This window comes from Gorilla gorilla, chromosome 6 (genome assembly GCF_029281585.2).
Source record: "Gorilla gorilla gorilla isolate KB3781 chromosome 6, NHGRI_mGorGor1-v2.1_pri, whole genome shotgun sequence".
NCBI classification, from domain to species: Eukaryota; Metazoa; Chordata; class Mammalia; order Primates; family Hominidae; genus Gorilla; species Gorilla gorilla.
The window spans coordinates 55,913,861-55,941,571 of NC_073230.2; the positions used below are offsets into that span (position 1 = coordinate 55,913,861).

General features: G+C 47.2%; 1 protein-coding gene and 1 long non-coding RNA gene across 9 annotated transcripts; one reads left to right on the top strand and one right to left on the bottom strand.

Moving 5' to 3' along the window:
- Window positions 1-351: 351 nt before the first annotated feature.
- On the bottom strand, window positions 352-6,368 carry LOC134758923 (uncharacterized). The gene is made up of 2 exons (XR_010134675.1): window positions 6,163-6,368; window positions 352-1,434 (listed from the first exon to the last, which is right to left on the bottom strand). It is a non-coding gene; the product is annotated as an uncharacterized lncRNA (long non-coding RNA).
- UPP1 (uridine phosphorylase 1) lies at window positions 6,368-26,893 on the top strand. Of its 8 annotated transcripts, none has more exons than XM_055347362.2 (9): window positions 6,368-7,331; window positions 8,715-8,829; window positions 13,231-13,295; window positions 18,140-18,257; window positions 20,296-20,454; window positions 21,767-21,881; window positions 25,350-25,559; window positions 25,835-25,981; window positions 26,692-26,893. In XM_055347362.2, exons 3-9 carry the CDS (start codon window positions 13,252-13,254, stop codon window positions 26,829-26,831), a joined length of 933 nt encoding a protein of 310 aa, XP_055203337.1. In that variant the 5' UTR covers window positions 6,368-7,331; window positions 8,715-8,829; window positions 13,231-13,251; the 3' UTR covers window positions 26,832-26,893. The 8 variants fall into 8 exon arrangements, with proteins under 8 accessions (XP_055203337.1, XP_018887222.1, XP_018887224.1 ...); XM_019031677.4 differs by lacking the exon at window positions 6,368-7,331 and adding an exon at window positions 7,544-7,882 and having other exon boundaries at window positions 8,653-8,829; XM_055347360.2 differs by lacking the exon at window positions 6,368-7,331 and adding an exon at window positions 7,591-7,882.
- Window positions 26,894-27,711: the final 818 nt, after the last annotated feature.

Below are 27,711 nucleotides of genomic sequence, written 5' to 3' on the forward strand. Positions count from 1 at the left end.
GTATGTGCAGCTTTTAAATAGTGATTTCATCTTTATGAAAGTTATAACCTCAACCTTTTAATGTTGTGTTTTAAAAAAACATACATTTACACTTCCCTACCAATGAAATTTGATTTTTTAAAGACTATAGTTAAAATTTCTATGCTATTTACAAGGTAGGATAATAGTTTGACATTCAGTTAATCAAAAATATTGTGTGTTCTCAAGCATCTGTAAATTTAGAATATTATAGGCTGAACATATTTGTAGAGAATTCAAACTACCATTATTTTCTTAAGAACATTAAGTGAAACTTGAAACAACACATGATAGATCTTTACTTGTAATGTATCACTTAACTTATACTGCGTATTTTAGCAATTACATTTTTATTTCCAGCAGGTAATCAAGAATACAGATTTTAGTGGCATTGGTGGTAGAGTGGTGATCATAGATAGCTGCCTTCTAAAAATGCTGATTTTTATTTATCTTATAAATGTGCAAAACGTTTTGGAGAAACAAAAGCAAATTTGAAGTGAGTAAAACTTAACAGTTAACACCAGGTTACACAGCTGGTTAATGGCAGTCCTTGAAATACCTAGCTCAAATCTCAAAATCAAACAATTGCATGGGGTAAGAAATAGAAAGCTTTCTACTCCTTTGTTCTGTTTGTTATGCTGCTTCCCATGCCCAGAAAACATGCAGGGAACCAAGATAATGCATTCCCAGAGCTGCCTCATCAGAAAAATGAAAAAGCTTTACCTTGTCTTCAAAATGGCTGGTAACAGTACAGCCCCAATTTATTCATTTTTCCTTATGCTTGTTCTCTCCCCTACCAGGTACACCTAAATACTGCCTCTTTTTTAAAAAAATTAAAAATCTGCAATCCTTTTAATCCTAGGAGCTATACTAGTTTAGAAGTTTAAAATAAAGATGTAATGAGGAATTTGGTGTCCTAACACCATGAATCATAGTGATACAATAGCAATATCACCTTTACTATGAAGAATACCTGAGACCAAGCCTAGGTAAAGGAAATTGCAGGCCTGTATTGAACATGCAAGTTTCAGGCTATGGTTTAATTACTGAGTCAATTTTCTGTCTCCAGTACATTGGCACACCCAAACCTTAAAGATATGTCACACTCATTACCTAGCTGGAAATCAAGACAACTATAGGACAAAACTAAGCTGACAGTCACTAGAAAAGTGATGATGTCTGATCAACAGTGACACCTCATTTTCCAGACCACATTCTCCTACCTAGGGGTACAAATGGGATAGAGTGAGACGAGGGAGCAAATAGCTTTACCTGGCATGTGAGATAGCAAGCATAAGGAAACAATGATAGATTAAAACTATACTCTTACCAGCCATTGTGAAAGCAAGGCATCAGACTTCATTTTTCTAACGAGGTGGCTCCAAGAATGCCTCATCCTAGCTCTCTGCGTGTTTTCTAAACATAAGCAGCAGAATAACAGAACAATGAACCAGAAAAGCCTTCTTTTTTTTTTTAATTTTATTATTATGATACTTTAAGTTTTAGGGTACATGTGCACAACATGCAGGCTTGTTACATATGTATACATGGGGCCCTGAGTAGTTCTATATGATGAGTGAGAGTTGGTGGGAAGAATCTCGCTTTTTGTATTTTGGCAAGAATTTGCTAATTTGAATACATTTTTCCCTGACCCCAACCATCCTGCAGAACCATATTATTCCCTCGCGTAGACGAGGAGGCTGGCTCAGATGGTTTTTGGTAACTTGCCCAGTCATCAGCTAGGGTGCGGCATGGCCAACGACCCCTGTGTCAAATCTCATGAGGAAAATATCTCCATGGGTCATATGGCATGCTGAGTCCAGTTCAGAAATGAACCCTTATTATTCCTGGGTGGAATTTGTGAAGAATTTCAGTCTGAGATAGTGGTTTAGAGCAAAACCAGTCAGGTAGAAGGCTTCTTGGAAAACTGGAGAGCAAATGGAGCTGTGTGGCAGCAAGGCATGAGACAAGGGTGTTTCCTAGATTGGATGGTTCCAGAGGCCCTGAATGAGAAATACCACATCCTGCCAGCACCACCTCTCCTAAAGGTGAAGACTGAGAGGGCAAGAACCAGTCAGCCACTGGCATCCGCTGGGTAGCTGGCTGTGACTCCTAAGTGTTTTGTATAAATATCTCATGGCCTTTATCTTTTCTGTAAACATGGATATGCCTGTGAAGCCTCTGGGCAGCTGGAATCCTGTGGGAATCCTCCACTTCCTTGGAGGCTAGCCATTGACTGTGAGGACTAAGCTCTGACGTTTTTTTTTTATCTTGCCCAAATTCTTATCTAAGGGGTCTGGGGAGTCATGCCCTATAAACGATGAATTCTCATGAGATGGGTTTTATTTAACCCTATATATCGTGACTTACTTTCCAACCTGACTCTGGCATAACATTACAAGACAGGGAAGAAAATAAAAATATTTTATCCCAAAACATGTTTCTTTGCCATATCTTGAAATGGCCCTGCAAAGCTGTCCTTTGTGGGGGAAATTTGCATCTGTAAAAAATCTCTATTAACATAGCTAGAGCTTTTTCTTCCAGGCGCTCCCAATTTTAAAGAGATTAACTGGCCGGGCACGGTGGCTCACGCCTGCAATCCCAGCACTTTGGGAGGCCGAGGCAGGTGGATCACAAGGTCAGGAGATCGAGACCATCCTGGCTAACATGGTGAAACCCTGTCCCTACTGAAAATACAAAAATTAGCCGGGTGTGGTGGCAGGCGCCTGTAGTCCCAGCTACTCGGGAGGCTGAGGCAGGAGAATGGCGTGAACCTGGGAGGCGGAGCTTTCAGTGAGCCGAGATCGCGCCACTGCACTCCAGCCTGGGCGAGAGTGTGAGACTCCATCTCAAAAAAAAAAAAAAAAAAAAAAGAGATTAACTAAGTGTCTAGCACCTTTTATTAAAGATCTGAATAGGAAACATTTGTCATCTATTGTCTCTAAGGGCAGCCACCATAAGACTTCAAATACCCTTGGTCTCCACAATCTTTTATCTTAACCTGGACATTTCCTTTCTATCAATCCAGGTCTTTAGACAAACTCAACCAATTGTAAACCAGAAAATGTCTAAATTTACCTATAGCCTTGAACCCTGCCCCCTACCCTGCTTTGAGTTGTCCTGCCTTTCTGGACCAAACCAATGTATTTCTTAAATGTATTTGATTGCTGTCTCATGCATTCCTAAAACGTATAAAACCAAGCTGCACCCTGACCGCCTTGGGCACGTGTCCTCAGAACCTCCTGAGGGCTGTGTCACGGGCCATGGTCATTCACATTTGGCTTAGAATATAAATCTCTTCAAATATTTTACAGAGTTTGACTCTCTTTGTTGACTACTAGGACCAGCAACCTGGGAAAGTGATGGCTCATCAGACTGGACTCAGCTGCCAGGGGAGTGGGCCTGCCACTGTGAGCCTATCTGAGCTGGGGGTGGGTCAGGGGACTGAGTAGCTCTATATGATGAGTGAGAGGTGGCGGGAAGAATCTCACTTTTTGTATTTTGGCAAGAATTTGAAATCTCAGGGGTCTGAGTCATGCTGTAGTCTCACCACAGGCCTCAGGGGAGTCAACTTCTGACCTGGAGGCCTGGTCTGGGTTTGTGGTGTCTGAGTCATAGTTCGTGTGACAAAAGTACGTGCTCCGGTGTGGAAAGCAGGCAGAGGCTTTTCCACTCCATTCTGTCTCACTGACAATGAAAATGCTAGCTGTGACCCACCACATGGGTTTCATGACCCACGAATGGACCAGGCAGCTGTTTAGAAAACACTGCGGCTCAATTTCTGCCCTCTCTGAGGGGTGTTCTAGAAATCTGTATGGCTGCTGGGTTGGAAAGAAAAGAGCAATTGCATGAGGAATTGGGAAGTGAGGACAAACAGAGAAGAAGCCTCAGCTACTATCTCTAAAATATTATCTGAGAAAGAAAACAAACAAACAAACAACAAACACATTTCTTTTCCTGAGGAAGGTGAGCCTTTAAATTATCAGGCCCAGAGAACATTTAGAACGGAACAGCAGTCATGGCTCACTCCCCCTTCAGCTAAGTGGTGACCTCTTGAAGCCACTTGCTATGTGGCTGTAGACTAACTGAGGCCAATTAGCCATAAGATGCCATCCACCCTATAGTTCAACACTGTGTGGCCAATCACTAACCAATGTTATTTCTGTAAACCAGTGAGGATTCCTGACAACTCTGCAATCGCCCCATCTCCTGAGCTGTTCTTTTTTCTTTAAAAACTTGAGCCTCCTTTTTGTTCTTGGAGCACTCCCCATGGCAACTTAGAAGTGTGTCCTGGGCTACAGTCCTCAACCTGGGCACAAATAAACTCTCTATGTTAATTTTGTCTCATCTTTCTTTTAGGTAGACACATTAGCTTTGGGAGAATTTCAAATAGTTTGAAGTTACTTAGATTTGGGAAACCTGAAGGGCAGTGGTGTGTCACTATCTGGTGTGGCCTGGCCTTCAGCCTCTCAACCCCTTCCCTCCCCACCTCTCAGAGTTCAGGGCCAACTGCATCTCTGAAAGAGCCCAAAGACCTTGTTGAGGAGCAGGGGGATCCTGGCTGAGCCTGCAAGCCCTGGGTCTCTTCCAGACTTTCCTGCCTCTAGCAGCTGCTGCTGTAGGTGGCCATTGGTGGGCTGCATTTGCTCTCTGCTTGCAAACATTGATGACACAGGTATTTTGGGTGTGGTTTAGTAGTGGCCCGACACAATTTTGTTTCCAGTTTGTCACACTGACAAGGTTTTAACCTGACAAATGTTAAACACAAATTATAGGAGGCCATTGTTTTGGACTAAGCTCTTGCACTAGGCCCCAAAAGACAAGACTAAAAATAAAAATAAAGTCACCCATGTTAAAGTTCCAGGTCACCAAACTTACTGGAAAGGTGTCCTGATCCTGAGCCCTAGAGAAAGTTCTTGGATCTCCTACAAGAAAGAATTTGGGGTGAGTCCACAGAGAACAGTAAAAGGAAGTTTATTAAGAAAGGAAGGGAATTAAAGAGTGGCTACTCCATAGGCAGAGCATCCCCAAGGGCTGCTGGTGGGTATTTTTTATGATTATTCTTGAATATGTGCTAAGCAAGGGGTGGATTATTCCTGAGTTTTCCAAGAAAGGGGTGAGTTATTTGGTTATTCCCCCTTCCCTTTTACAAGGGAACCCTTAATCCTAAGGGTTGTAGAGTCAGGAAATATGTCAGAAGGGGTCGACTCAGAGACTCTTCATCTTGAATAGGAGCTGGGTAAAATGAGGCTGAGATCTGCTGGAGTGCATTCCCAAGAGGTTAGGCATCCTTAGTCACAGAATGAAATAGAAGGTTGGCAGGTGGTATCACAAGATACAGGTTACAAAGACCTTGCTGATGAAACAGGATGCAGTAAAGAAGCCAGCCCAAACTGGCCAAAACCTGCCAAAAACCAGCAAGGTGAGGAAAACTACCTCTGGTCTTCCTCATTGCTCATTATTCGCTAATTACAATCCATTCTCATGCTAAACGACACTCCTACCAGCACCATGACAGTTTATAAATACCATGGCAACATTTAGAAGTTACCCTATATGTTCTAAAAGGAAGAATTCCTAGAAAACTCATGAATAATCCACCCTTATTTAGTATATGATCAAGAAATAACCATAAAAATAGCCAACCAGCAGCCCTAGAGGCTGCCCTGCCCATGGAATTGCCATTCTTTTATTCCTTTACTTTCTCAATAAGCTTGCTTCTTTCACTTTACTCGGTGGACTCACCCTGGCCCCGAATTCCTTCTTGCGCAAGATCCAAGAACATTCTCTTGGGGTCTGGATTGGGACCCTTTTCCGGTAACAAAACCAGAACTAAGTTGTTAATCTACCTTCAGAGAGAGAGAATAGCCAACTTCCTAACCAGGCCAGTTTCAGTCTTCAGTCTGAGACAGCAAAATAGGGTCTGGAGGCAGGGAACATAAGGCCGATTCACACTTTAGCTATGACAGGAAATAGCCTCTGCGTAGGCCAAGTAAATGACTTTGTAACTTTGCATCATCCCTTTCATTTACATAGTGTGTGCCCCAAGTGGAGGACATTGAAACTCCCCAAAATTCTGGAATGGGGCCTTTGAGCCCCTATGCTCAGGCCCACTCCCACACTGTGGAGTGTACTTTCATTTACCTTTTTTTTTTGAGATGGCGTCTCACTGTGTCACCAAGGCTGGAATGCAGTGGCATGATCTCAGCTCACTGCAACCTCTGCCACCCAGGTTCAAGTGGTTCTCCTGCCTCAGCCTCCCAAGTAGCTGGAATTACAGGCACCTGCCACTGTGCCCGGCTAGGTTTTTTTTTGTTTTGTTTTTTGTTTTTTTTTTACTTTTAGTAGAAACGGGGTTTCACCATCTTGGTTAGGCTGGTCTTGAACTCCTGACTTTGTAATCCACCCGCCTCGGCCTCCCAAAGTACTGGGATTACAGGTGTGAGCCACTGCGCCTGGCCGTACTTTCATTTTCAATAAAACCCTTAATTCCTTCCTTGATTTGTTTGTGTGTTTCACTCTTGTCATCCAGTATGGAGTGCAACGGCGCGATCTCGGCTCACTGCATCCTCCGCTGGGTTCAAGCAATTCTCCTGCCTCGGCCTGCCTAGTACCTGGGATTACAGGCACGCGACACCACGTCCAGCTAATTTTTTGTATTTTTAGTAGTGACGGGGTTTCACCATGTTGGGCAGGCTGGTCTCGAACTCCTGACCTCAGGTGATCCATCCGCCTCGGCCTTCCAAAGTGCTGGGATTACAGGCGTGAGCCACCACTCCCGGCCCAACCCCATGTTTTCTCAGGAACTGGAGTTCCCTTTAGGAAGCAAGTAACAGAGGTGCTGGGCTGCCCGGGCCTCTAGGTCGTCTTCTTTCCCAGGCTCTGTGCTCTCACCAGAGTGCGCGTTCGGGAAGCAGGGAGAGGACCAGGAAAGACGCCTGAGACGGAGAGTGGGCACCGGCCGGGGGCAGGCAGGTCTGGCCCCTGGGGGTCAGAGTGCAGCGCCGGTTTGAGGCAGTTCGGCCACTTAGCTGCGACTCGAAATGAATGACTCACTTCCCCTCCTCGGGCGAGCTCCTGGCTTTGCCCCAGCAAGCGGGAACTCCCAGGATCAGGAAGGTCCCAGAGAAACTCCCCAGGGGGGAAGCCGAGGCCGTCCAGAGAGATCCAGGGTACACACAGTGACAGTGCCAGCTCCACATTCCCGACCACCGGGCCAGGGCTGGTTCCACGCTGTCATTTCTCTCCGCTGGCCCCAGCCGCGGGGCCACCTCCAGACAGACCGGGGATCCTGCCTGGCGGCGTGACCTTGGGTTAGTACTAGAGCCGCTTCTAGCCCGGTTTCCTCCGCCCCAGGTTAGGACCACGTGGGTAAGATTTCCTCTGTAGTAGGGGCTGTTTAATGAGTAACAGAACTGGCTGCTGGTTCTTTACAATTGCCCAAGTGCTCTGCAGAGGGGAGAAGCAATTGCGGGCGGAGCCTCCCAGGACCTTCGCGGGAGGGGGGAGAGGAGGAAGGCGGGGGAGGCGGGGCCAGAGGGGCAGAGGAAGGTGAGGGCGGCCGGGGCTTGTCTGCGGGATGGCCCAGGATGCGGTCAGCTGAGTTCGCCGGCCCAGGGCAGGCGGGGCCCGAGCCTAGCGGTAACCCCCGGGCAGGGCGGGGCCGCTCGCAGACTCCATATGAGATTCACCTCGCAAGTGGTTCCCTCATTCGAGTGCTCCGGCGCACAGACCCGCGCCCCGCCGTCCGCGAGCCTCCCGAGAGCCGTCCCTTCGTCCGGCCCTGGAGCATTGTGTTTGTCGCCGGTGTCGCAGTGCGAGGATGGCGCCGCGGGTGTAGCGGGTCTCTGCGCAGGCCGAGTAGGTGAGTCGCCCGCGGCCCGGCTCCCGCCGTTCTCTCTTCCCAGGGGTCTAGCCCGTCCCCTGCCTTGGCCACGTGCCCATTTACCTGTAGGGGCGGTGACGGAGGCTCTGGTGCACCTTGGCTGTCAGCTGCAGAGGAGCAGAGAGCGGCCCGGCGCGGCTGCGCGGGGAGGCGGGCGCGCGGCCGGGAGGTTCTGGGGCTGGTGTGTGCGGAGCGAGGTGGGCGTGGGGGGAAGCGCGCGGGCGGGATGTGCTTCCTCGGGTCCACCCCGTGCCTATCTCTCCCACGTCCCGGCGACGGAGCGCGCGGGGCCCTGGGCGGGGAGCCCACCGGGCCGAGGCGCAGCGAGGGTGGAGGCAGAGCCGGCAGGGTCAGGTCCCGCAGGGCGCAGGCGGGCGCTTCTCGCAGCCCAAACCCGGACGGGGAGTGCGGCAACCCCTAGAACTATGCTGGGAGCCCCAGATAAGAGGAAGGAGTTGGTGACTTAAGTGACGAGGTGATGTTTTGTCCCCACCGCCTTTTAAAGGGAGAAGGGGGTAAAATTTCATTTGGAGGATGATTGTTACGCGAGCTTTCAGAGTTCAGATGGCGTCAAGTGGCCATCGAGTCAACATTTAACAAAATGTTACCGCATAAAATATTGGCATCGAGTTATCTGGCAGCTTCGCAGAGAAACTTCACAGGCATATGCGTTATATGACATAATTTGCATGGGGAAGGGGGTCCCTTCACGATTCTTTTATATGGCAACCTGTTCTTGGACCTGGCAGGGCCCAGAGAAGCGAGGAACTCCGCAGCTCGTCGACACGTCTCGTCTCCTGTCCCAATTCAGGGCTTGGTGAGGTGACTCGCGGTCGCGGGTGACTCGCCGGCAGGACACTGCCTGGAACGCCTGGAGCGCCTCCCACTGCAGACGTCTGTCCGCCTCCAGCCGCTCTCCTCTGACGGTCAGTTTCAAAGAAACACAGTCTGGGATCCGGAGTAGAAAGAGGCCGTTTCCCGTGAAGGCCATAGAGGCAGTTTCCAGGCGCCTGGGTGACCTGTCTCTGCACTTCCCTCTCTGCTTCTCCATCCCTGTTTCCTTTCCCCACTGTCCCCTGCCTGGCCTTTCCTTGGCTCATTTTCTACCTTCCTGGGGTCTTACGGTTAAAAAGACCATTGGTTCCATTCATTGGCTGTAACCGCGGGTCTTTAAAAGACTTTGTGACTTCCTTGAATAGAAAGAATGTCTTACTCTGGATTTCTACAAGCGCTGCTGAGCCATTCCCAGGGCAGGCCTTTGTCTCTCCCGCCTTTCAGTTTGTTTGCCCATCTGCATTTTGGCCCAGGCTTTCCCCACTTCTCAGCTGCTCTTACATTATTTCTTTTTTCAGAGGCTACCCTGACCTTCTAGTCCTCTGCATTAAACCTCATCACCGCAGACCGTTTTAATTCAGCACAGGTGTATCGAGCACAAATTATATTCTTGGTTCCAATACTTTCAGCACTGGTGGGCATTCATGTTTCATTTAAGAAGGATAAATTAGTGTTTCTTTACATGGGCTTTTTGTCAAAGTGGAATTTTGTTGACTTTACTGATCTTAAAATTAACGCAAACTTATTGTAAAAACAAACAAACAAAAAACCCCAAAAACCAAAAATCAAATATATAACAGAAAATGAAACTTCTAGGTTTTCCTCTTCCCTAAAGATAAACAACAAACATTCTTCTTCCTTCTCCTCTCTCTCTCACACACATTTGCTTTTGAAATATGTTCATTCAAAAAAGTATTTTAAATGTTTACAAGCTAAGTTATTTATGCAAGTAACTTACCAATCTGATTTGAGTTTAACGGGTTAAAACTAAAAAAAAAAAAATCAAAAACATCTTCAGTTTTTTTTTTTTTTAAGTAAGATGGATCTGGCTGGTAATAGGTAGGAAGCCCCAGGTGATCACCGAAAAGAGTCTTCCTTGGGGAGCCAAATCCTAAGCCAGGTTTAGGATTTCCCTGGGAGGTAGAATTTGCAGCCCAGGTAAAACCAGCAAAACTCTCCTGTTATGTGGGGAGGGGAGCGAAGAGCATGGCTTTCTAGAGAGGTGAGAGAAGACTTGTTGAGAAACTGAATTTCATTTCCTTACGGAAGTTGGAGAACATTGTGGTACAATGTTAGGAGAAAGGTTTTCTAAAATCAGCGCAGTCTGACATCTTCAACACCAGGGTCTTTTCCACTGGAGCACTGCAGACATCTGCAACTTTCTCTGCCTACATGGGTGTGGTTAAATAGACCCTCCCTGAGTGCAGGGCTGAAAAGTGGAGAGAAGTTAGTTCTTAGGACACTCACACCCAGGAGGGGGGATCCTGCAGGTACTAAGATTACAAAGGGAAAAAGAGAGTGAGGCTGGTCCTGGAGCCCACTAGGAAGGAGCCAGTGGAAGGCAGTGACTGGACAAGGGAACTGATTTCTCTGCTGATGTGGCCTTGGTTTCTCTGGTTCAGAGTAAAGAAAAGCAACCAAACCTAGAGAGAAACATCCTTACTCTACAAGGCCAGATGGGAAGTTCTGTCTTTGGCTTGGTTTCCTTTTCTACAAATGGGGTTGGATTCTCTCTGGAGAGCTTTCCAGGGGCCACTCAGCAGTCTCTGATTCAGTGGGATGTTCTCAGCTGCTGGCCCAAGGGAGCTCACCTCTTAGCTCTTCCCCTGCCTGGTTCACTGGGGGGGCTGCTCCCTCCCATTAGCTCCCTACCCCTAAAGACAAAAATAAAAATAGCAGCCTGGAGGGGGCAGAGTTTTAGGGGAGGTTGTAAGAGGGCACATTCTTCAGAGGAGCCACTCTTACGGGGGAATGTTCCTGCCCCACAGAAACTGGCCCTGGGGATCAGGACTCTGCCTGACCCTAAACCCTACTTCTTCCCTCAGTCGGTAGGTCTGCTTAATGGATCCTGAAGAAGGCCTGAAATCATGACCAGACACCGACGCCCCGGGATCCTCCTGTAGTGCCTTTTGATAAGAAGCACTGCCCCGGCTTCTCTCTCCTCCTTCCACATGTGTAGGGAGAGGTAGCTCTGCCTATTCATGAAGCTTCATCCCTACACTGTCCTTCATTTGGCCCCTGGTGAAGCGGGGGCCAAGGTGTGATACCTCTTTTAAAACTCATTCCCTTCACACTGGTGTTGTGACTCATGCCTGTAATTCCAGCTACTTGGAGGCTGAGGTGGGAGGATCACGTGAGCCCAGTAATTTGAGGCGGCAGTGAGCTGTGATTGCACCACTCCACTCCAGCCTGGGTAACAGAGTGAGACCCTGTTTGTTTCTTTTTTTTTTTTTTTTTTTGAGACAGAGTCTTGCTCTTTCACCCAGGCTGGAGTGCAGTGGCATGATCTCGACTCACTACAACCTTCATCTCCTGGGTTCCAGCGATTCTTCTGCCTCAGCCTCCCGAGTAGCTGGGATTCCAGGCATGCGCCACCACACCCAGCTACTTTTTTGCATTTTTAGTAGAGATGGAGTTTCACCATGTTGGCCAGGCTGGTCTTGAACTCCTGACCTCAAGTGATCTGGCCTCCTCGGCCTCCCAAAGTGCTGAGATTAGGGGCGTGGGCCACTGTGCATGGCCCCCTGTTTCTAAAAAATGAAGAATAAAGTGTTGAATTAAAAAAAAAAATTAACAACACCACACCTTATTCCCCTTCTTAGCTCTCCTTAGCTGGACTGCAGTAGGCTGGGATTTCCAAAGAAGTGTTGTGTAAATGCTAAGGGAGAATGAAAGCCTGGTGGAGAGATTTAAGGCGGCAATTGGAGGGAACATTTTTCCCCACACCTAACAACTGTAGTTTTCCCTGGCATTCAAAATTTGCTGGAAATGATCACTGTATTATGGTAATAATAAATCCCATTCTCCAAAAAGGGACCTTTTGGGTTTTAGCTTGGTGACAAGAGACTGCTGAGTTACGAAGGTGAGAACCGTGTGGTGGAAACAACTGGCTTGACCTCAGGAAAGCAGCTCCACTTCACAGACTCCTACTGATGTCTTTATGAGCCTTGGATCATCCCGTAGGCCCAGTGCTTCACTCTCTTCCTCTCAGCATGAATCCTGCCCACTCTGCAAGGCTTTCCAGGGAGTTGGGAGCCTGGCCATTACACGGCATTTGAGGATTTGTTGCTTTATTAACTGAGTTCAAAACGTGAGTCTCACCCTCCTTCAAAGAGCTCTGGCAAAACCCTGCCCTTCTCCACACAGAGAAGTGGTCTTGGGGGTTTCTGACTACTGAGCCCTAGTAGAATAACTGCAGGTATGCCACGTTTTCCTTCATGGGACTTTGCAGTGGAGACGGGGCCGTGGGCTGACTCACGTCAGCCTCAGTCCCTCTCCCTCCTATGGTGGTCCCCTGTCCCCGCTGCTCCCCCTGGAGCTGATACCTTTTACCCATCTTTGACCCAATTCTTCCTGGGGAGAAGAGCATCTGAGATTCTAGAAAAGTGAGGCAGAGGCCGGGCGCGGTGGCTCACACCTGTAATCCCAGCACTTTGGGAGGCCGAGGCTGGTGGATCACCTGGGGTCAGCAGTTCGAGAACAGCCTGGCCAACATGGTGAAACCCCATCTCTACTAAAAATACAAAAATTAGCTGAACGTGGTGGCGTGTGTGTGTAGTCTCAGCTACTCGGGAGGCTGAGGCAGAAGAATTGCTTGAACCTGGGAGGCGGAGGTTGCAGTGAGCCGAGATGGTACCACTGCACTCCAGCCTGGGTGACAGAGCGAGACTCTGTCTCTATTAAAAAAAGAAAAGGGAAGCAGAGAGGTGTGATGTGTTGGGTCAGTGAGTCTTGACTTGCTGGGCTGGGAAATTGGGAATAAGGGACAGGTTTTTGTTTTGTTTTTTTGAGACGGAGTGTCGCTCTGCAACCTCTGCCTCCCAGGTTCAAGCGATTGTCCTCCCTCAGCCTCCTGAGAGTAGCTGGGATTACAGGCGCCTGCCACCACACCTGGCTAATTTTTGTATTTTTAGTAGAGATGGTGTTTCACTGTATTGGACAGGCTGGTCTTGAACTCATGATCTCCACCCGCCTTGGCCTCCCAAAGTACTGGGTTTACAGGCATAAAGGGGACAGGTTCTCTGGAGGTGTGAGGTGCCTGTCCACTTAGGCTTTTGGCACATTTTCAGCACCTCCTCTCTGAAACTAGCAATGCTATAAACACACATACACACTCTCCTCTCTCTCTATTTCTCACACAATTCACACACTTACATCAGGTGTGTAAGGAATTCCACTTCATTGCACTGACTTTCTACATATTAGTGGGGCTCTGCACGATCTTGGTTTCTACTGAGTGGATTCACTCCATTCTGTGGTTTTTTTTTCCTTAGGGTCCTGCCTCAGTTGGCGGAATGGCGGCCACGGGAGCCAATGCAGAGAAAGCTGAAAGTCACAAGTAAGGCTCCATTTCATTCCAGGTCGGGTTGGGTGGGGTTGGGTTGTTTATAGAGCATATGTTGTGCCACACATTTTTCTAAGGACTTGACATATATTAACACATTTGATGCTTGTGAAAGAGACTGAGGCCTGGAGGGATTAATGACTCAGGAGGTTCGTAAATTAGATGGTTAAAGACCTCCGGGGTTGGGCGCTGGGGCCTCAGCTCTTGATTCTTAGGACATATTGTTTCAGAAAACCAGACAAGTCCCTGCTCAAATCTCTGTCTAGTAGGTTTTTCCTCTGTGTGCCACTTTCTTAAACAAAATCCCCTGCTTATCACTCAGCTCTGCCTTGGTTCTGAATTTTAAATGCCTTCTTATTTCTTTGCAGTTTGTCATACTTCTGGTATGCTTGGCATGACACCACTTGTGTTTAGGCATTGCTAGAAAAGCAAGAATTTCTTGTCTTCATTCTGATTCCTATGTGAACTTTAATCTGCTGATTATTCTTATTTTCTCACCCCCCAAGTTGTCTCCCACCTCTGCTGGGGTTACCTGGGCAGGCCTTCTGTCCTGCCGCCATGGCCTCTCCCCAGTCTTGGTGGCCTCTGACCTTGGCACCACCCAGGGTTGTGGTGACCTCTGGCCCCCCTTGCTCTGGACTCCTGGACGTTTGTTCCTCTGTAACTTCCCTGAGACCTTTCTGAAGTCTCACATGTGACAGCTGCATACCCAGGTCATAATTCCATATGGACAATGCTCTTCTCCTCCTCCATTCCCCGGAAGTCCTGGTGTCCATTTTGGAGTTTCTGGTGCATGTGGACATTCCCTGCAGCGATTTTTTTTTTTTTTTTGAGATGGAGTTTTGCTCTTGTCGCCCAGGCTGGAGTGCAGTGAGTGGCGCAATCTCGGCTTACTGCAACCTCTGCTTCCCAGTTTCAAGCAATTCTGGTGCCTCGGCCTCCCAGGTAGCTGGGATTACAGGTGCAAGCCAGCACACTTGGCTAATTTTGTATTTTTAGTAGAGATGGGGTTTCACCATGTTGGCCAGGCTGGTCTCAAACTCCTGACCTCAAGTGATCCACCCGCCTCAGTCTCCCAAAGTGCTGGGATTACAGGCGTGAGCCACTGTGGCCTGCCTCAGTGATTATTTTTTAATTGAACTAATAGTATTCCTGATGTTTTCAGTCATTGACAGCCAAAAATGCCTTGTCCCCAGTTTCTGGAGCTCCCCTCCTTCCTCCTCCTGCCATGGCTTGAGGTTGAGGCCCAGTAGGAGGCTGGTGGGGGTGGAGGGGAGTGGTAGAAATGAAGGCTGGAGAAAACAGGGCCGGCACACCAAGTGCCAAGCAACTCAGTGAGGGTTTCCTCCCCTTCCCTCTCTTCAGTAATTATTTTACCCTCCCTTGTTTTATCGTCAGCTATCTGCTAATCATGTTCCACTTGCTGAAAGGCAGTCAGGTGTAGAGCTCAGGAGTACAGCCTCTTAGGAAGGATGTGACCTTGGACTTTGAATGGGGTTACTGATGGTACTTAGTTTATACTGAGAGTATTAAATGAATTGATATGTGCTAGCTATTAATAACTTCATTTCTACCCCAAGTCGAAAGCCTTCCATGAGTGGAACTGGATCTTACTCATCTTTATGTTCAGTACACCCAGCACAGGATGCTTGGTTGGTGCGAGATTCAGCCAGCATTTTCTGGAGCCCTCCCACTTCCCCTTCCCCAGTACCTCAGGCCCCTGTGTCTCACCCATCTCATTTTCTTCTTGTCTCCACATGTGCCGGTCCTAAGCTATTTGGGCAAGTTTATATAAAGGTTGATACTGCTTTGTCTTCCCTGCTGATAAACTCCTGGAATCAGAAGCCAGTTTTCATTTCTTTCTTTTTTTTCCTTTTTGTCTTTTATTGAGACAGGGTTTTGCCCTTTTACCCAGGCTGGAGTGCCGAGGTGTGATCTCAGCTCACTGCAACCTCCGCCTCCTGGGCTCAAGTGATCCTCTCACCTCAGCCTCCTGAGTAGCTGGGACTACAGGCATGCACCACCACACCTGGCTAATTTTTGTATTTTTCATAGACACAGGGTTTCACTATGTTGTCCAAGCTGATCTCAAACTCCTGGGCTCAAGTGATCTGCCCGCCTCAGCCTCCCAAATTGCTGGGATTACAGGCATGAGCCACCGTGCCCAGACAGTTTTCATTTCTTTCATTTCATATATTTCTTTTACATGGTAGATGCTCAATGAATATTTGCTAGATGAATAAAGTGGTAGAATAAAGCAGAATAAAGTCACTTGAAATTATGTGTAGACTAGAGAAATATTTTTTTCCAAGTAGTATGTCTCTGACTTGTTATTTTAAAATCCTTCAAAAAATAAATTGGGGCATCTACTGGTTCATTATGGTACATGTTAAATTTACTTTTTAAATTTTACTTTATTTTTTATTGTTAGACAGTCTTACTCTGTTACCTAGGCTGGAGTGCAGTGGTGTGATCAGGGCTCACTGCAGCCTCAACCTCCTGGGCTCAGGTGATCCTCCCACATCAGCCTCCCAGGGAGGTGGGACTATAGGTGCATGCCACCATGCCTGGCTAATTTTTACATTTTCTGTAGAGTCAGGGTTTCACCATGTTGCCCTGGCTAGTCTCGAATTCCTGGGCTCAAGTGATCCACCTGCGTTGGCCTCCTAAAGTACTGGGATTACAGGAGTGAGCCACTGTACCCGGCCAAATTTTCATGTTTTAAAATCATTGCCTGTCTTCACGGTTACACCCTACTTCCTTCTTCATTTCTCAGAATCAAGGAGAAAAGACAAGTATTTTATTTTGAAATATGTGACAAAGTTGTCTTAATCACATCCTGTTTTGTTATTTTGAAGCATGACTCTTAGCCCTTCTATGTTGTACTCTGTGTATTTCTAACATCCTGAAGGAGGAGAATGGAAATGTTACTTACATGAAAAATAGTTGTCACTAAAGGATCCTAAAATACTGTGGGGTGTGCAGATTGTCAGAATTTCAGATTGGCCTAGAGATCAAAAAGGCTTTCTGAGAAAAGTTCAAGGATGGTCCTTACCACACGTGATTCTGGATTTGGTCCCTTGAAAAATGGCCTTGCCCCACATTCCAGAGTAGAATGAACCCTGATTCTGGAGACCCCCTCCCCCCCATAGCTTGTCAGGAAGAGGTGGGCTTAGGGGCAGGCGGGTGTGGCTCTGTGCTTCAGGCAGGCTGCTGTGCCTTCCTGAGCAGGGTTTTCAGCAGATTCACTAGTATAGTCAGCACAGTCCCTGCCTGCCCACACAGGAGACAGTCACCTAGCCCCCTGTCCCCTTATACAAAGATCTCCCTGTCTCTGTGTATAACCCTTTGTACTTAGTTTTCTATATCAGCCTTTCTGAAATGTTCAGATGTGAGCTCACCTGGGCCCCACTCTAGGGGAATTGGTGGGAAGGAACATTTGACAGGCATGAAAGGAGGAAGCAGTCAGGTATAGGCCATCTGTGTGTTTGGAGCCTGGGTGTCTGCTGTTGATGAGTGCCAGATAGAAATAGGGATTTGATAAAATGATAGATAAAATAGGACAGGACCATCTCAACCTTGTTTTTCTTGTCTGTGGTGTGTTACGTGGGATTCAGAGATATATAAGATGTGGTCATGGCCTCCAGAAATTTTTGTTCTGGAGGTAAAGTTATTACATTAATTATGTATATCAGTGTTAAAATATAGATAAGGTGTAACAAGCATCGTGTGGGGAGAGAATGGACAATGTCTGTGAAGGGGGTGCATCCCTTATTTAACTGTTATTTCCAAATCCGTGGCAGCTGAGACCTTGCCTCTCTTGTATCTTTTTCTTTTCTCATGAGTTAGATTGAGGAGGAGACATGACCGTGGGGTTCAGGGCAGAAAGTCAGACTCAGAAGGAAGAAAAAGAAGTCCCCAATTGCTCTGACATCAGCGTCCCATGTCTGCCTCTGTTTCCTGTAAGGGAGCCCACCCTTCTCTAGGACTCAGAAGGCATACATTGTTGAAGGAGCTACATTTGAGGCTGGCTCTAAGGGACTTCGACAGGCTTGAGGGACCCATCTAGACCTGGGGCATTTGTTTTGTAAGGAAGGTTTTATTGGAACACAGCCATACTCACTCATTTGTGTGCTATCTGTAGTTGCTTTCACATGTCTATGGTGGACTTGAGAAGTAGCGGAAATCATGCAGCCTGCAAAACCACATGTATTTATTATCTGGCCTTTTATGAAGAAAAGTTTGCTGATGCTTGCTCTAGACCAGCATGTGCCATGAGCACATTTTCTAGCAGATAAACAGATGTCTTATCTTGTCACTCCTATTGGATATCGTGCTGGAGAAGTGGTAGCTAGTGTAACAAAAACAAAAACAAATTGAAGGTATGCAGATTGGAAAGGTTATCTCTGGGAGGTAGGATTAGAGGTTGTTTTTCCTTCTATTTCTGTTCATATTTCCTATGGTAAACATAGTAGTTTTAAAATAAATTCAAGTTTATACATTGAATGAACTTGATTAGAGGAGCAACTGGCTATACTCCCTACTCCTTGTATGGGTAGATCAAACATTTCCATCTGTGTACTTTCGTGTGCTCTTCTGATTTCATCCCTATTGCCCTCCAAACAGAGCCATGGGAGCAACAGGGGTTAAGAGGGAGGAGAAGGGGGAAGAACAGAGAAGTGGGGACCTTGGCAATGTTGGGGTTGTCTTATCTCCGGGATCTGGCCCTGTCTTTCTCCCACCATGAGCCTCGTGTCTGACACAGGGCACTTCTGTGATAATGTCGGCTGTCGGGCACTGATGTTCTATAAGCCTTCCACTTTCTTGTTTTTTAACAGTGATTGCCCCGTCAGACTTTTAAATCCAAACATAGCAAAAATGAAAGAAGATATTCTCTATCATTTCAATCTCACCACTAGCAGACACAATTTCCCAGCCTTGTTTGGAGATGTGAAGGTAAGAGGCCAGGTGTTGACACCTTGGAATTTGTCTTAAGATCAACCTCCTCCTATATTATACAGGTAGACCAACCCACAAATGCTTGAGAGACCACAGCTGACAAGTTTATGAAGACATAATGTTTACCAAATTTTTGCAAATTTTTAACTTTCAAGTATGTGAACTAGCAAGTAAAACTGTCCTAAGTAGTGCCAAATTGTTCCCTAATTCATCTTTTGCAAATTTAGTGCAGTCATGCATTGCTTAACTCTGGAAATACGGTCCGAGAAATGCAGCCTTAGGTATTTCATCATTGTGTGGACAACATAGAGCGTAACCACACAAACCTAGGTGGTAGAGCCTACTACTTGCCTGGGCCATATGCCTCTAGGCTACAAACCTCTATAGCATGTGAGTGTCCTGAATACTGTAGGCAGTTGTAACACAGTGGTAAGCATTTGTGTATCTATACATATCTAAACATAGAAAAGCTACAGTAAAATCATGGTATTATATAATTTTCTGGGACCACTGTTGTGTATATGTGATTCCTTGCTTACCAAAAAACATCGTTACATGGGGCATGACTATGCATTTGAAACTACATATAAAACAAATTTCCTAATGCTTCATTGAGAGAAGAGAAAGATGTAAACATTTCCTAGGGAAGCAAAGGATAGTAAATAAAGGTCATTGTATTTTGTTTGTAATATAAGATACATATTGATATTCTGTTTAGTTAATTGCTTTTAATGTCTTATTTTGCTTCATGCAGCTTCCAGTTAATTTTTTCTACAAAGTCTTAAGTCCCTTAGTTCTGATTTATCTTAACGTAGGACTTTGAAATGTCTAATGGGTAAAGATGAACTGACATGTAGAATTAAAAATCAAAATATACTAGGACGCTAGAATCCAGTGCTGCTACATGGGATCATAATTAAACAATAGTGTTATGTCTTATCAATCATCCTGTTCTTTGATAGTGTTGGTTTCAAATGGTGGACAACTTCCCATGTGCTTTTAATTCATTAAAATTTCATTCATCCTATTAAGTTAATCCATAGTGATTTTTATTCCAGGCTATGGAATTTTCTTTTTTATGTTTAGAGAATAGTTAGTAATTCTTTTCTTTTATCTTCAGACTTTTTTTTTTTAATTTTTTGAGCTGGAGTCTCACTGCCGAGGCTGGATTACAGTGGTGTGATCTCAGCTCACTGCAACCTCCCTGTCCTAGGTTCAAGCGATTCTCCCGCCTCAGACTCCTGAGTAGCTGGGATTGTAGGCACCTGCCACCATGCCCAGCTAATTTTTGTATTTTTTAGTAGAGATGGGGTTTTACCATGTTGGACAGGCTGGTCTGGAACTCCTGACCTCAGGTGATCTGCCTGCCCACTCCCAAAGTGCTGGGATTACAGGCGTGAGCCACTGTGCCCAGTCATCTTCAAACTCTTTAAAAACTTACTCACTTAAAAAAATTTTTTTTTTCAAAACTAACATTTTCTTACATGATGTTCTGCAAATTAAAGTTTTTACTTCTCTGAGAGAGACCCATCCAGAATAGCTATCACTTCCTGAGCCTCCTCTAGGCTTCAGCTGGCTCTTCTCAAGCATTGGCTATTTGGCACTCAAGTAACCAGGTGAGAGAGCGATCAGTAGCCCATTTTGTGGGGCCCTGGTAACATAGAGGGACAGTGAGGAGTTGCTCCCTCTGTTTCAAACCCAGGCTGTCTCCACAAGCCGCCTTCTACATGACGGAGGGAGGCCGAGGGTGCACAGAACCTGGAATTACCTCCTCAGAGAGAGCAAGGGTCTGGATTCCTGCGTTTGTGGAGCTGACTGCCTTTTGATGCTTGGCCGCCCACCCTGACCACTCACCAGGGGGCCTTCTTAAAGCAGATTCCTGGGCCCCTTAGATTCAGCAGGTCCTGGTGAGGCCAGTGAACTTATATTTTTAGCAAGTTCATTGGTAATACTGATGTTGCTGATCTAGGGGCCCCACTTGAGGACCTCTGCTATAGACAGTGCACTAATGGGGGTCTCTCTTCTCTGGCTGCAGTTTGTGTGTGTTGGTGGAAGCCCCTCCCGGATGAAAGCCTTCATCAGGTGCGTTGGTGCAGAGCTGGGCCTTGACTGCCCAGGTAGAGACTATCCCAACATCTGTGCGGGAACTGACCGCTATGCCATGTATAAAGTAGGACCGGTGCTGTCTGTCAGTGTGAGTACCTGCCTTCCCTTGTGCTCAGTCTCTAGGCTCTGCAACCCCCTGTGCCCCACCCCTCTGCACACACAGACAGCTGGTCCCCTAACACCTGCTTACTGTAAATGGCTGGGAGCAGGGTGAGCCCACAGTAGCTGGGATTCAGAGATTATTGAACTCAGGCTATCGTCCTTGAGGCTCAGTCTCCAGGGGCGACTAAGTACACAAATGCATATACACTGCTGTCTGTCTACACAGTGTGAGGGTGGCAGGTGCAGGGAGTTAGAGTGCTTGGGGTGTAGAGGAGGGACAGTAGGGGGCACCCTGCCTGGAGCAGGATGGAAGGAGAGCCTCAAAGTACCAGGCCTCTAATCCCCTCTACCACCTCACAGTGAGTTACTTCAAAACACATTTTGATTTAGCAATGAGCATGGTGAACACAGAAATCTCCAGATTCTACCATAGAAGTCTTTTCATTTTTCAGTTTTGATTTTGTCAGGAGCAATATAAATGAACAGCTGCAGAGTAAGGAAAGGGAACCCCTTTTGTTGAGATGTGCACCCCTACCTCTCCAGTCAGCTGAGGACACTAGCTATGTCAACCAACTAGAACATATCAGGGAGCCAAGACATTATTCAGTTACTGATAATCTGTGCAAGGCTTTCCTGTGTGTAAGGCTCCGTGACCAATTCTAGCAGGGATGCCTCCACTGTATGGCTCTGCCACAGGAACAGCCCCTGGAAAGTGCTGAGTTCATCCGGGGAGAGGCATCACGGAAGTTGTGACACTAGGGGGGTGCTCTGAAGAGGAGAGCAGGAGAAGGAGGTATGCAGAGACCCCAAGAGAGGAAAAGGCACAGGCAGACAAGATCAGCAAGGCATCCTGTGTCCAGTGGGCTGAGGAACCAGCTGATTACTTAGTTTGTCTGAAGCAGAGGGTGTAGGGAGAAAAGAGAAAGGAGATAAAACTTTAACCTGTGGTGGGGTGTGGGAGAATAGGGTGGGTATTTATGCAGGGCTTCAGATGCTAGAAGGAGCTGTTTGTTACCTGGCAATAGCAGACTGCTGCTTCCCTGCTGAGCCCCTGGGTCCTCAGCTGTTACCTATTTGACAAATTGTGTCGATCAAATGGGGTTTTGTCTTTGACAGCTTTGCATACACTTTAAAGTTTCCCAAAGTGTTACTAGTTCTTAAATTTATATTTAAAAAGTTTATCTTTCATCACTATGTCAATGGGCATGTTAGATTGAATTACATCACATGAAACATCAGCCAGAACATTGACAAAGTCACAACCTTGGCTTAACATGGGTGTTTCTCCCTGGTTCCAGCATGGTATGGGCATTCCTTCTATCTCAATCATGTTGCATGAGCTCATAAAGCTGCTGTACTATGCCCGGTGCTCCAACGTCACTATCATCCGCATTGGCACTTCTGGTGGGATAGGTAAGGTCTGCAGAGGGGCCTCTTGCCCTATGAATGGATGAGGGACTGGGGCATGCCAAGGCAGCTTCTACATGGTGTGGGATTAGAGACAAAGAGTTCCTTTCTTGGCTTTGTTCAAGGGAAGCTTGTTAACAGGAGGTGTGAAAAGAAGCTTGTTTTGTTGTTTTTGTCCAACCTGTTCTCCCAACCCGCACCCCAGAGCTAGGCAGTAGAAGGGCACCACACCATGCATATGGGGGAAACTCATCGTTTTGGGGTTACACAATTTGTGCCTTCTTGTCTGCTTGATTCTCTCTTATTCTTTCTAATCCCCCTTCTTCTCCATTCTCTCCTTTCCTTTGCTTACTTTTCCTCCTCCCTAATCCTGCAGGGATTTGAAGCACCTTAGGAGAAAAGACACAGGAAAATCAAAGGGGGGAAGAGAGAGGCGCAGTACAAAACTCAGATAAGTGTCCTTAAATTAGCTTAAAATGTCCCTATCCTCAACAGGGACATTTTTTTTTTTGTTTAAAAAACAAAGATGGTTGGCCGGGCGTGGTGGCTCACACCTGTAATCCCAGCACATTGGGAGGCCGAGGCGGGCGGATCACAAGATCGGGAGATCGAGACCATCCTGGCCAACATGGTGAAACCCCGTCTCTACTAAAATACAAAAGATTAGCTGGGCATGGTGGTGCGCGTCTGTAGTCCCAGCTGCTCGGGAGGCTGAGGCAGGAGAATCGCTTGAACCCGGGAGGCGGAGGTTGCAGTGAGCCAACATCGCACCACTGCACTTCAGCCTGGCAACAGAGCGAGACTCCATCTCAAAAACAACAACAACAACAACAAACAAACAAACAAAAACCCCCACAAACATGGCAAACAAAGAATGAGATTTAATGAGAAAGCAAAAGCTAACAAATTGTTGAATTGTAAGCCAAAGTCTGTTAGGCAGGTTTGTTTTAAATACGTGGTCTTGCTCTCTGGGGTTCCAACTCTGTGCCATTCTTTCTGCTAAGAACTGGGTTCTAGTGATTCCTGCTCCCACCGAGGTGTTCAGAGCTCAGGGAAGAAGCCTGCATGTGCCCTAGAGAAAGCTGAGCTTTGCCGCTGCTGGCCAGGCCTGTGTGTACTTGTTCCAGGCAGTCTAGGGCCTGGACTATCTAGGATTTATAGCAATTCTAGAATTTAAGTGTCCTGACCTTGAAAGAGGACTTGCTTTAGACCCAAATATTTTGAATATGTTATCTTGTCTCTTTTCTTTTTGTTATATAGAGAGATTGATGCATAAAATCTGTGTTTGTATGACTGTAATTCCAAGTTTAGTGAAATTGTCCCTAGGACAACACACCAACGGCCATGAGCTGTCTCGGTCCTGCAAGCTTAGTCTCCGATGCTGCCCACCTGACACAGCTGTGCATAGCATGCTGGCCTCTGCCAGGAACTCTAGTGAATGGTTCTTGAGTTCTTGCTCTGGAGTGATTTTTAAAACAATGATCAGATAATTCTGGAGGGAGTAGTATAGATTTTGAATTTTCCTCAATTGCTCTATAAAAATGGAAAGCGCAACTAGGGAGCAAAACCAGAAAGCCCTGGACACAGTTGATAATAAAAGGTGATGTGCTATCCTCACAAACCCCAAAGTATGAATGGGTGGAGACAAAAAGCCTCAGGATCTGGTTGTGTTGGCAGCTGCTCAGGGGGAAGCTCAAGGTGATGGACAGACCTGAGAACAAGAGTCCCAGGCACTCCTAGGAAGGTGCAGGGGGACATGGTGAAGATGGCAGCTGACACTGGAGGGGGCCTCTGCGTCCCAATGTGAGTGATGCTGGAACTCCAAGGGGCTTGACCACTCCAGGCCCTGTGGGTTCACCAAGGCATCAGCCAAGCTCTCCTCTAGCTCCAGCCCCAGTGCTGGGAGAAGCTGCTGGAAGGAGACTCTGAATTGCCCAGAACAGCCGCAGGAGTAGCAATGGGAAGAGGAGTTCAGATACATGTGGGGAGCGAAGCAAAGGTCTTTGCAATCAGCCATGTTTTTTAATGTTTCATGAAAGCAACTGACTTGGGAGCTCTGGAAAAGATCTGACTTCTTGTTCCCTCCCACATGTTTAGGAAAACCAATTTTGCATTAAAATAAGTATCAGAAGTGGATCATAGTTATCTTAGTCCCTGCAGGTTGATAGACAAGATGCCATTGACTGAGTGGCTTATAAACAATAGGAATTTATCGCATAGTCTGGAGGCTGCGAAGTCCAAGGTCAAGGAGTCAGCAAACTTGGTGTCTGGTGAGGGCTAACTTTTGGATTCATAGAGCTCTGTTTTCTCCCTGTGTGCTCACATGGCAGAAGGGGCAGGCAGCTCTCCGGGGTCCCTTTTATAAGGGCACTAATCCCACTCATGCAGGCTCCACCCTCATGACCTAATCACCTCCCAAAGGCCCTGCTGCCTGAAACCATCACATTTGGGGTTAGGATTTCAGCCTATGAATTTTGAGGGGGAAACCAGCATTCAGTCCAGGTCCATAACAATGGTCAAATCCCATCTAAAATTATTATAACACAAAGAATAAGGAGCAGAGTAATGTCCCTACAAACAGGAAACTACTCCAGGAAGGCACGCCCAGAACATAGAAACAGGACCCTAACAATGCATCAATCTGAGAGGAAGGCCAGGTAGGTCAGGAGTTGGTCATAGCTCACCTGGGTTTAGGGTGTGGGACTTCATTATACTGTTCTAGTCTGCCTTTTGCTGGTTTACTTTTCAAGTATTTGCCTGAAATCTTAAATATTAACAAGGTATGAAACAGGGATTAATGAAACACATCATGGTATATGGTTCAGTGACAGACAACAGTGGGAAATCGCCGTGAATGGAAGCAAGAAATATGGGACAAAGTACTTGAAGGTTCCTGGCCATTTTTATTTTATTCTTTTTTTGTTTTGTTTTGAAATGGAGTTTGCTCTTTTTGCCCATGCTGGAGTGCAGTGGCGTCATCTTGGCTCACTGCAACCTCCGCCTCCTGGGTTCAAGTGATTCTCCCACCTCAGCCTCCCAAGTAGCTGGGATTACAGACACCCGGCACAATGCCTGGCTAATTTTTGTATTTTTAGTAGAGATGGGGTCTCACCATGTTGGCCAGGCTGGTCTTGAACTCCTGACCTCAGGTGATCTGCTCATCTTGGCCTCCCAAAGTGCTTGGGATTACAGGCGTGGGCCACTGCACCCAGCCCTCTATTTTGTTTTTTGTGCCTTTCTCTTCCATAGTGTCCATAATGATCATGCATTAATTACTTTCATAGCTTAAAAAAAAGTTGAATGGGAAAATGGGTCACTGTGTATTTGAGAACAGTACTGGATGCTTCGTGTTTGGATGTGTGGGTGGATCTGCTTCTTTCTTCCATATGCTCTGCTGTGCGCTCCCTGGCTTCCCTGCTTGTATTTTATTTTGTTTTACACCCTGCATATCTTGATGTCTGCTTTCTTCCTCAGGTCTGGAGCCCGGCACTGTGGTCATAACAGAGCAGGCAGTGGATACCTGCTTCAAGGCAGAGTTTGAGCAGATTGTCCTGGGGAAGCGGGTCATCCGGAAAACGGACCTTAACAAGAAGCTGGTGCAGGAGCTGTTGCTGTGTTCTGCAGAGCTGAGCGAGTTCACCACAGTGGTGGGTAACACCATGTGCACCTTGGACTTCTATGAAGGTGAGGCAGCGGATACCGGGAGGCATCTTTCAGCCAGGGAACTCTGGGCCGTCCCCTGAGCCTGCCTTCTCGCTGTGGACTGGTGTTTCCACTTGCCAGGCTGCTGTCTCAGTTACACTTCGCCCAGAGTGGTTATAATGACCCGTTTGAGTGGACCTAGGCAGGACCTGGATGGGTCTTGCTTGTCCCTGTGTCCTTCTGGGCATCAGTGGCGCTGATGTGTTGTAGGAGCTTCTCACATGCATGTGGTTCTCATGTCTCCATGTGTGCCTCAGGGCAAGGCCGTCTGGATGGGGCTCTCTGCTCCTACACGGAGAAGGACAAGCAGGCGTATCTGGAGGCAGCCTACGCAGCCGGCGTCCGCAATATCGAGATGGAGTCCTCGGTGTTTGCCGCCATGTGCAGCGCCTGCGGCCTCCAAGGTAAACGGCACTTGATGGGCCTCGGCGTCCCCTCCTCCCTTCACTTCTGCTCTCCTGGAGCCCCTCGCTGGGGCCTCTCTTCCTGGGGCACCCTGATACCCATTTCTGGTTTCTGTTTCCGCTGCCCCCAAGTCACTTGCTGACATATGTGTTGTCACCACAATGCTGTTGAATGTCTTTTGATTGTCACATGACAAAATGCAGGATTCTCAGTGGCCTTGTGTAGGAAAAATGACAAAAAAGGTTTTGCTGCCCCATGAGGCTGCCACCAGGTCTATAAAAAACTCGGCTTTCAAAGCGCTTTGGCTTTCTGAATTGTGGTTCATCTACCCTCAAGGTACTAGCCACCCTTGAAGGCCAGCTCACAGCTCTGCAGAATTCCCTTATCACCTCAGCCAAAATGTGCCTTTCAAGGTGGTGCTTGCAGCCCTGAGCTGGTCCTGGAATGGTGAATTCCTTTTGGAAGCAGGCACGAGAATAAGGGAGGGACAGGGCAGGGTGGTGTCAGAGAGGGAGGAGCCTTCCGAGCCCCTGGACTAGCGCCTTTCCCTCCCGCACTCCATCCTCTGGCCCCGCCTGACTGCATGGGCAGCCTGGTTTCCTGAGGAGGCAGAGAGGCTGCTCCTCAGAGCTCGTGGGTTCTTCATCCCGTCCCTGTGAAATGTTAGACCCCCGGCATCTTGCCTTGATGTGGTCTTTGTCCTTTGCAGCGGCCGTGGTGTGTGTCACCCTCCTGAACCGCCTGGAAGGGGACCAGATCAGCAGCCCTCGCAATGTGCTCAGCGAGTACCAGCAGAGGCCACAGCGGCTGGTGAGCTACTTCATCAAGAAGAAACTGAGCAAGGCCTGAGCGCTGCCCTGCACCTCCGCAGACCTGCTGCGATGACTTGCCATTAAAAGCATTGTCCAAAATCCCTTGTTGTGTGGACTTTGAGCACACTTTACACAAGAATCTAGAAAATCAGATCGCGATTAAGAGACAGAGAATCTTGGATTAACCGCATGGGAGATGTTCTTCCTTTTGAAGTTTCATTGGAGCATTTTCAATGATGTTAGCCTGATTTGGAGTTTCTTCAAGAACATTCTACCAAATTTTTGTACTATTTCTAGGGAAATTTTTCAGACTTTAAAATTTTAATGGTAGTCAGATTTCATGTCACTAAACAAGAAATCTGACAATAGTGCCAGGAAACTAATTTCCTGATACATTAAAAAAATTCCGTGCACCACTTGCAATGAGAGATGACTGAAAACCAATGAAGCAGACAGCAGGGGTGTTTGAGAAATAATGCGTACCTAAACAGGCATATACACAGTTTCCAAATTATAGTCACACATTCCCAAAACCATCCACACCAGCTTAATCACATGACAGTAATCCTCCCACCCATTGTCCACAATGCTAGTGTCTTGATCCAAGTACCTAGGGATGGGAAACGGGACACCTGGGCTCAAGACAGCTTGTCCTGTTGTTTCTGTCCATGGCTTGTCAGCCTTGCATTCATTCCTGGCCTCACACTGACATTCCTAGACTCCGTGTCTCTTAGCTTCCTTCTCGGTTGCACCTTATAGTGGAGGGGAGAATCCAGGGTGGCCCCTCTGTCTGTCTTGGGTGAGTCTGGCAGCAGCTACTTGGGCAGGCCTAGGTCCCCAGCTCAGGGGCAGCTGGGTCTTGGGTCTTCACTGGCTTGTGGGTTGCCCAGGCTCCTGGCTGACTTCTCAACTCTCCC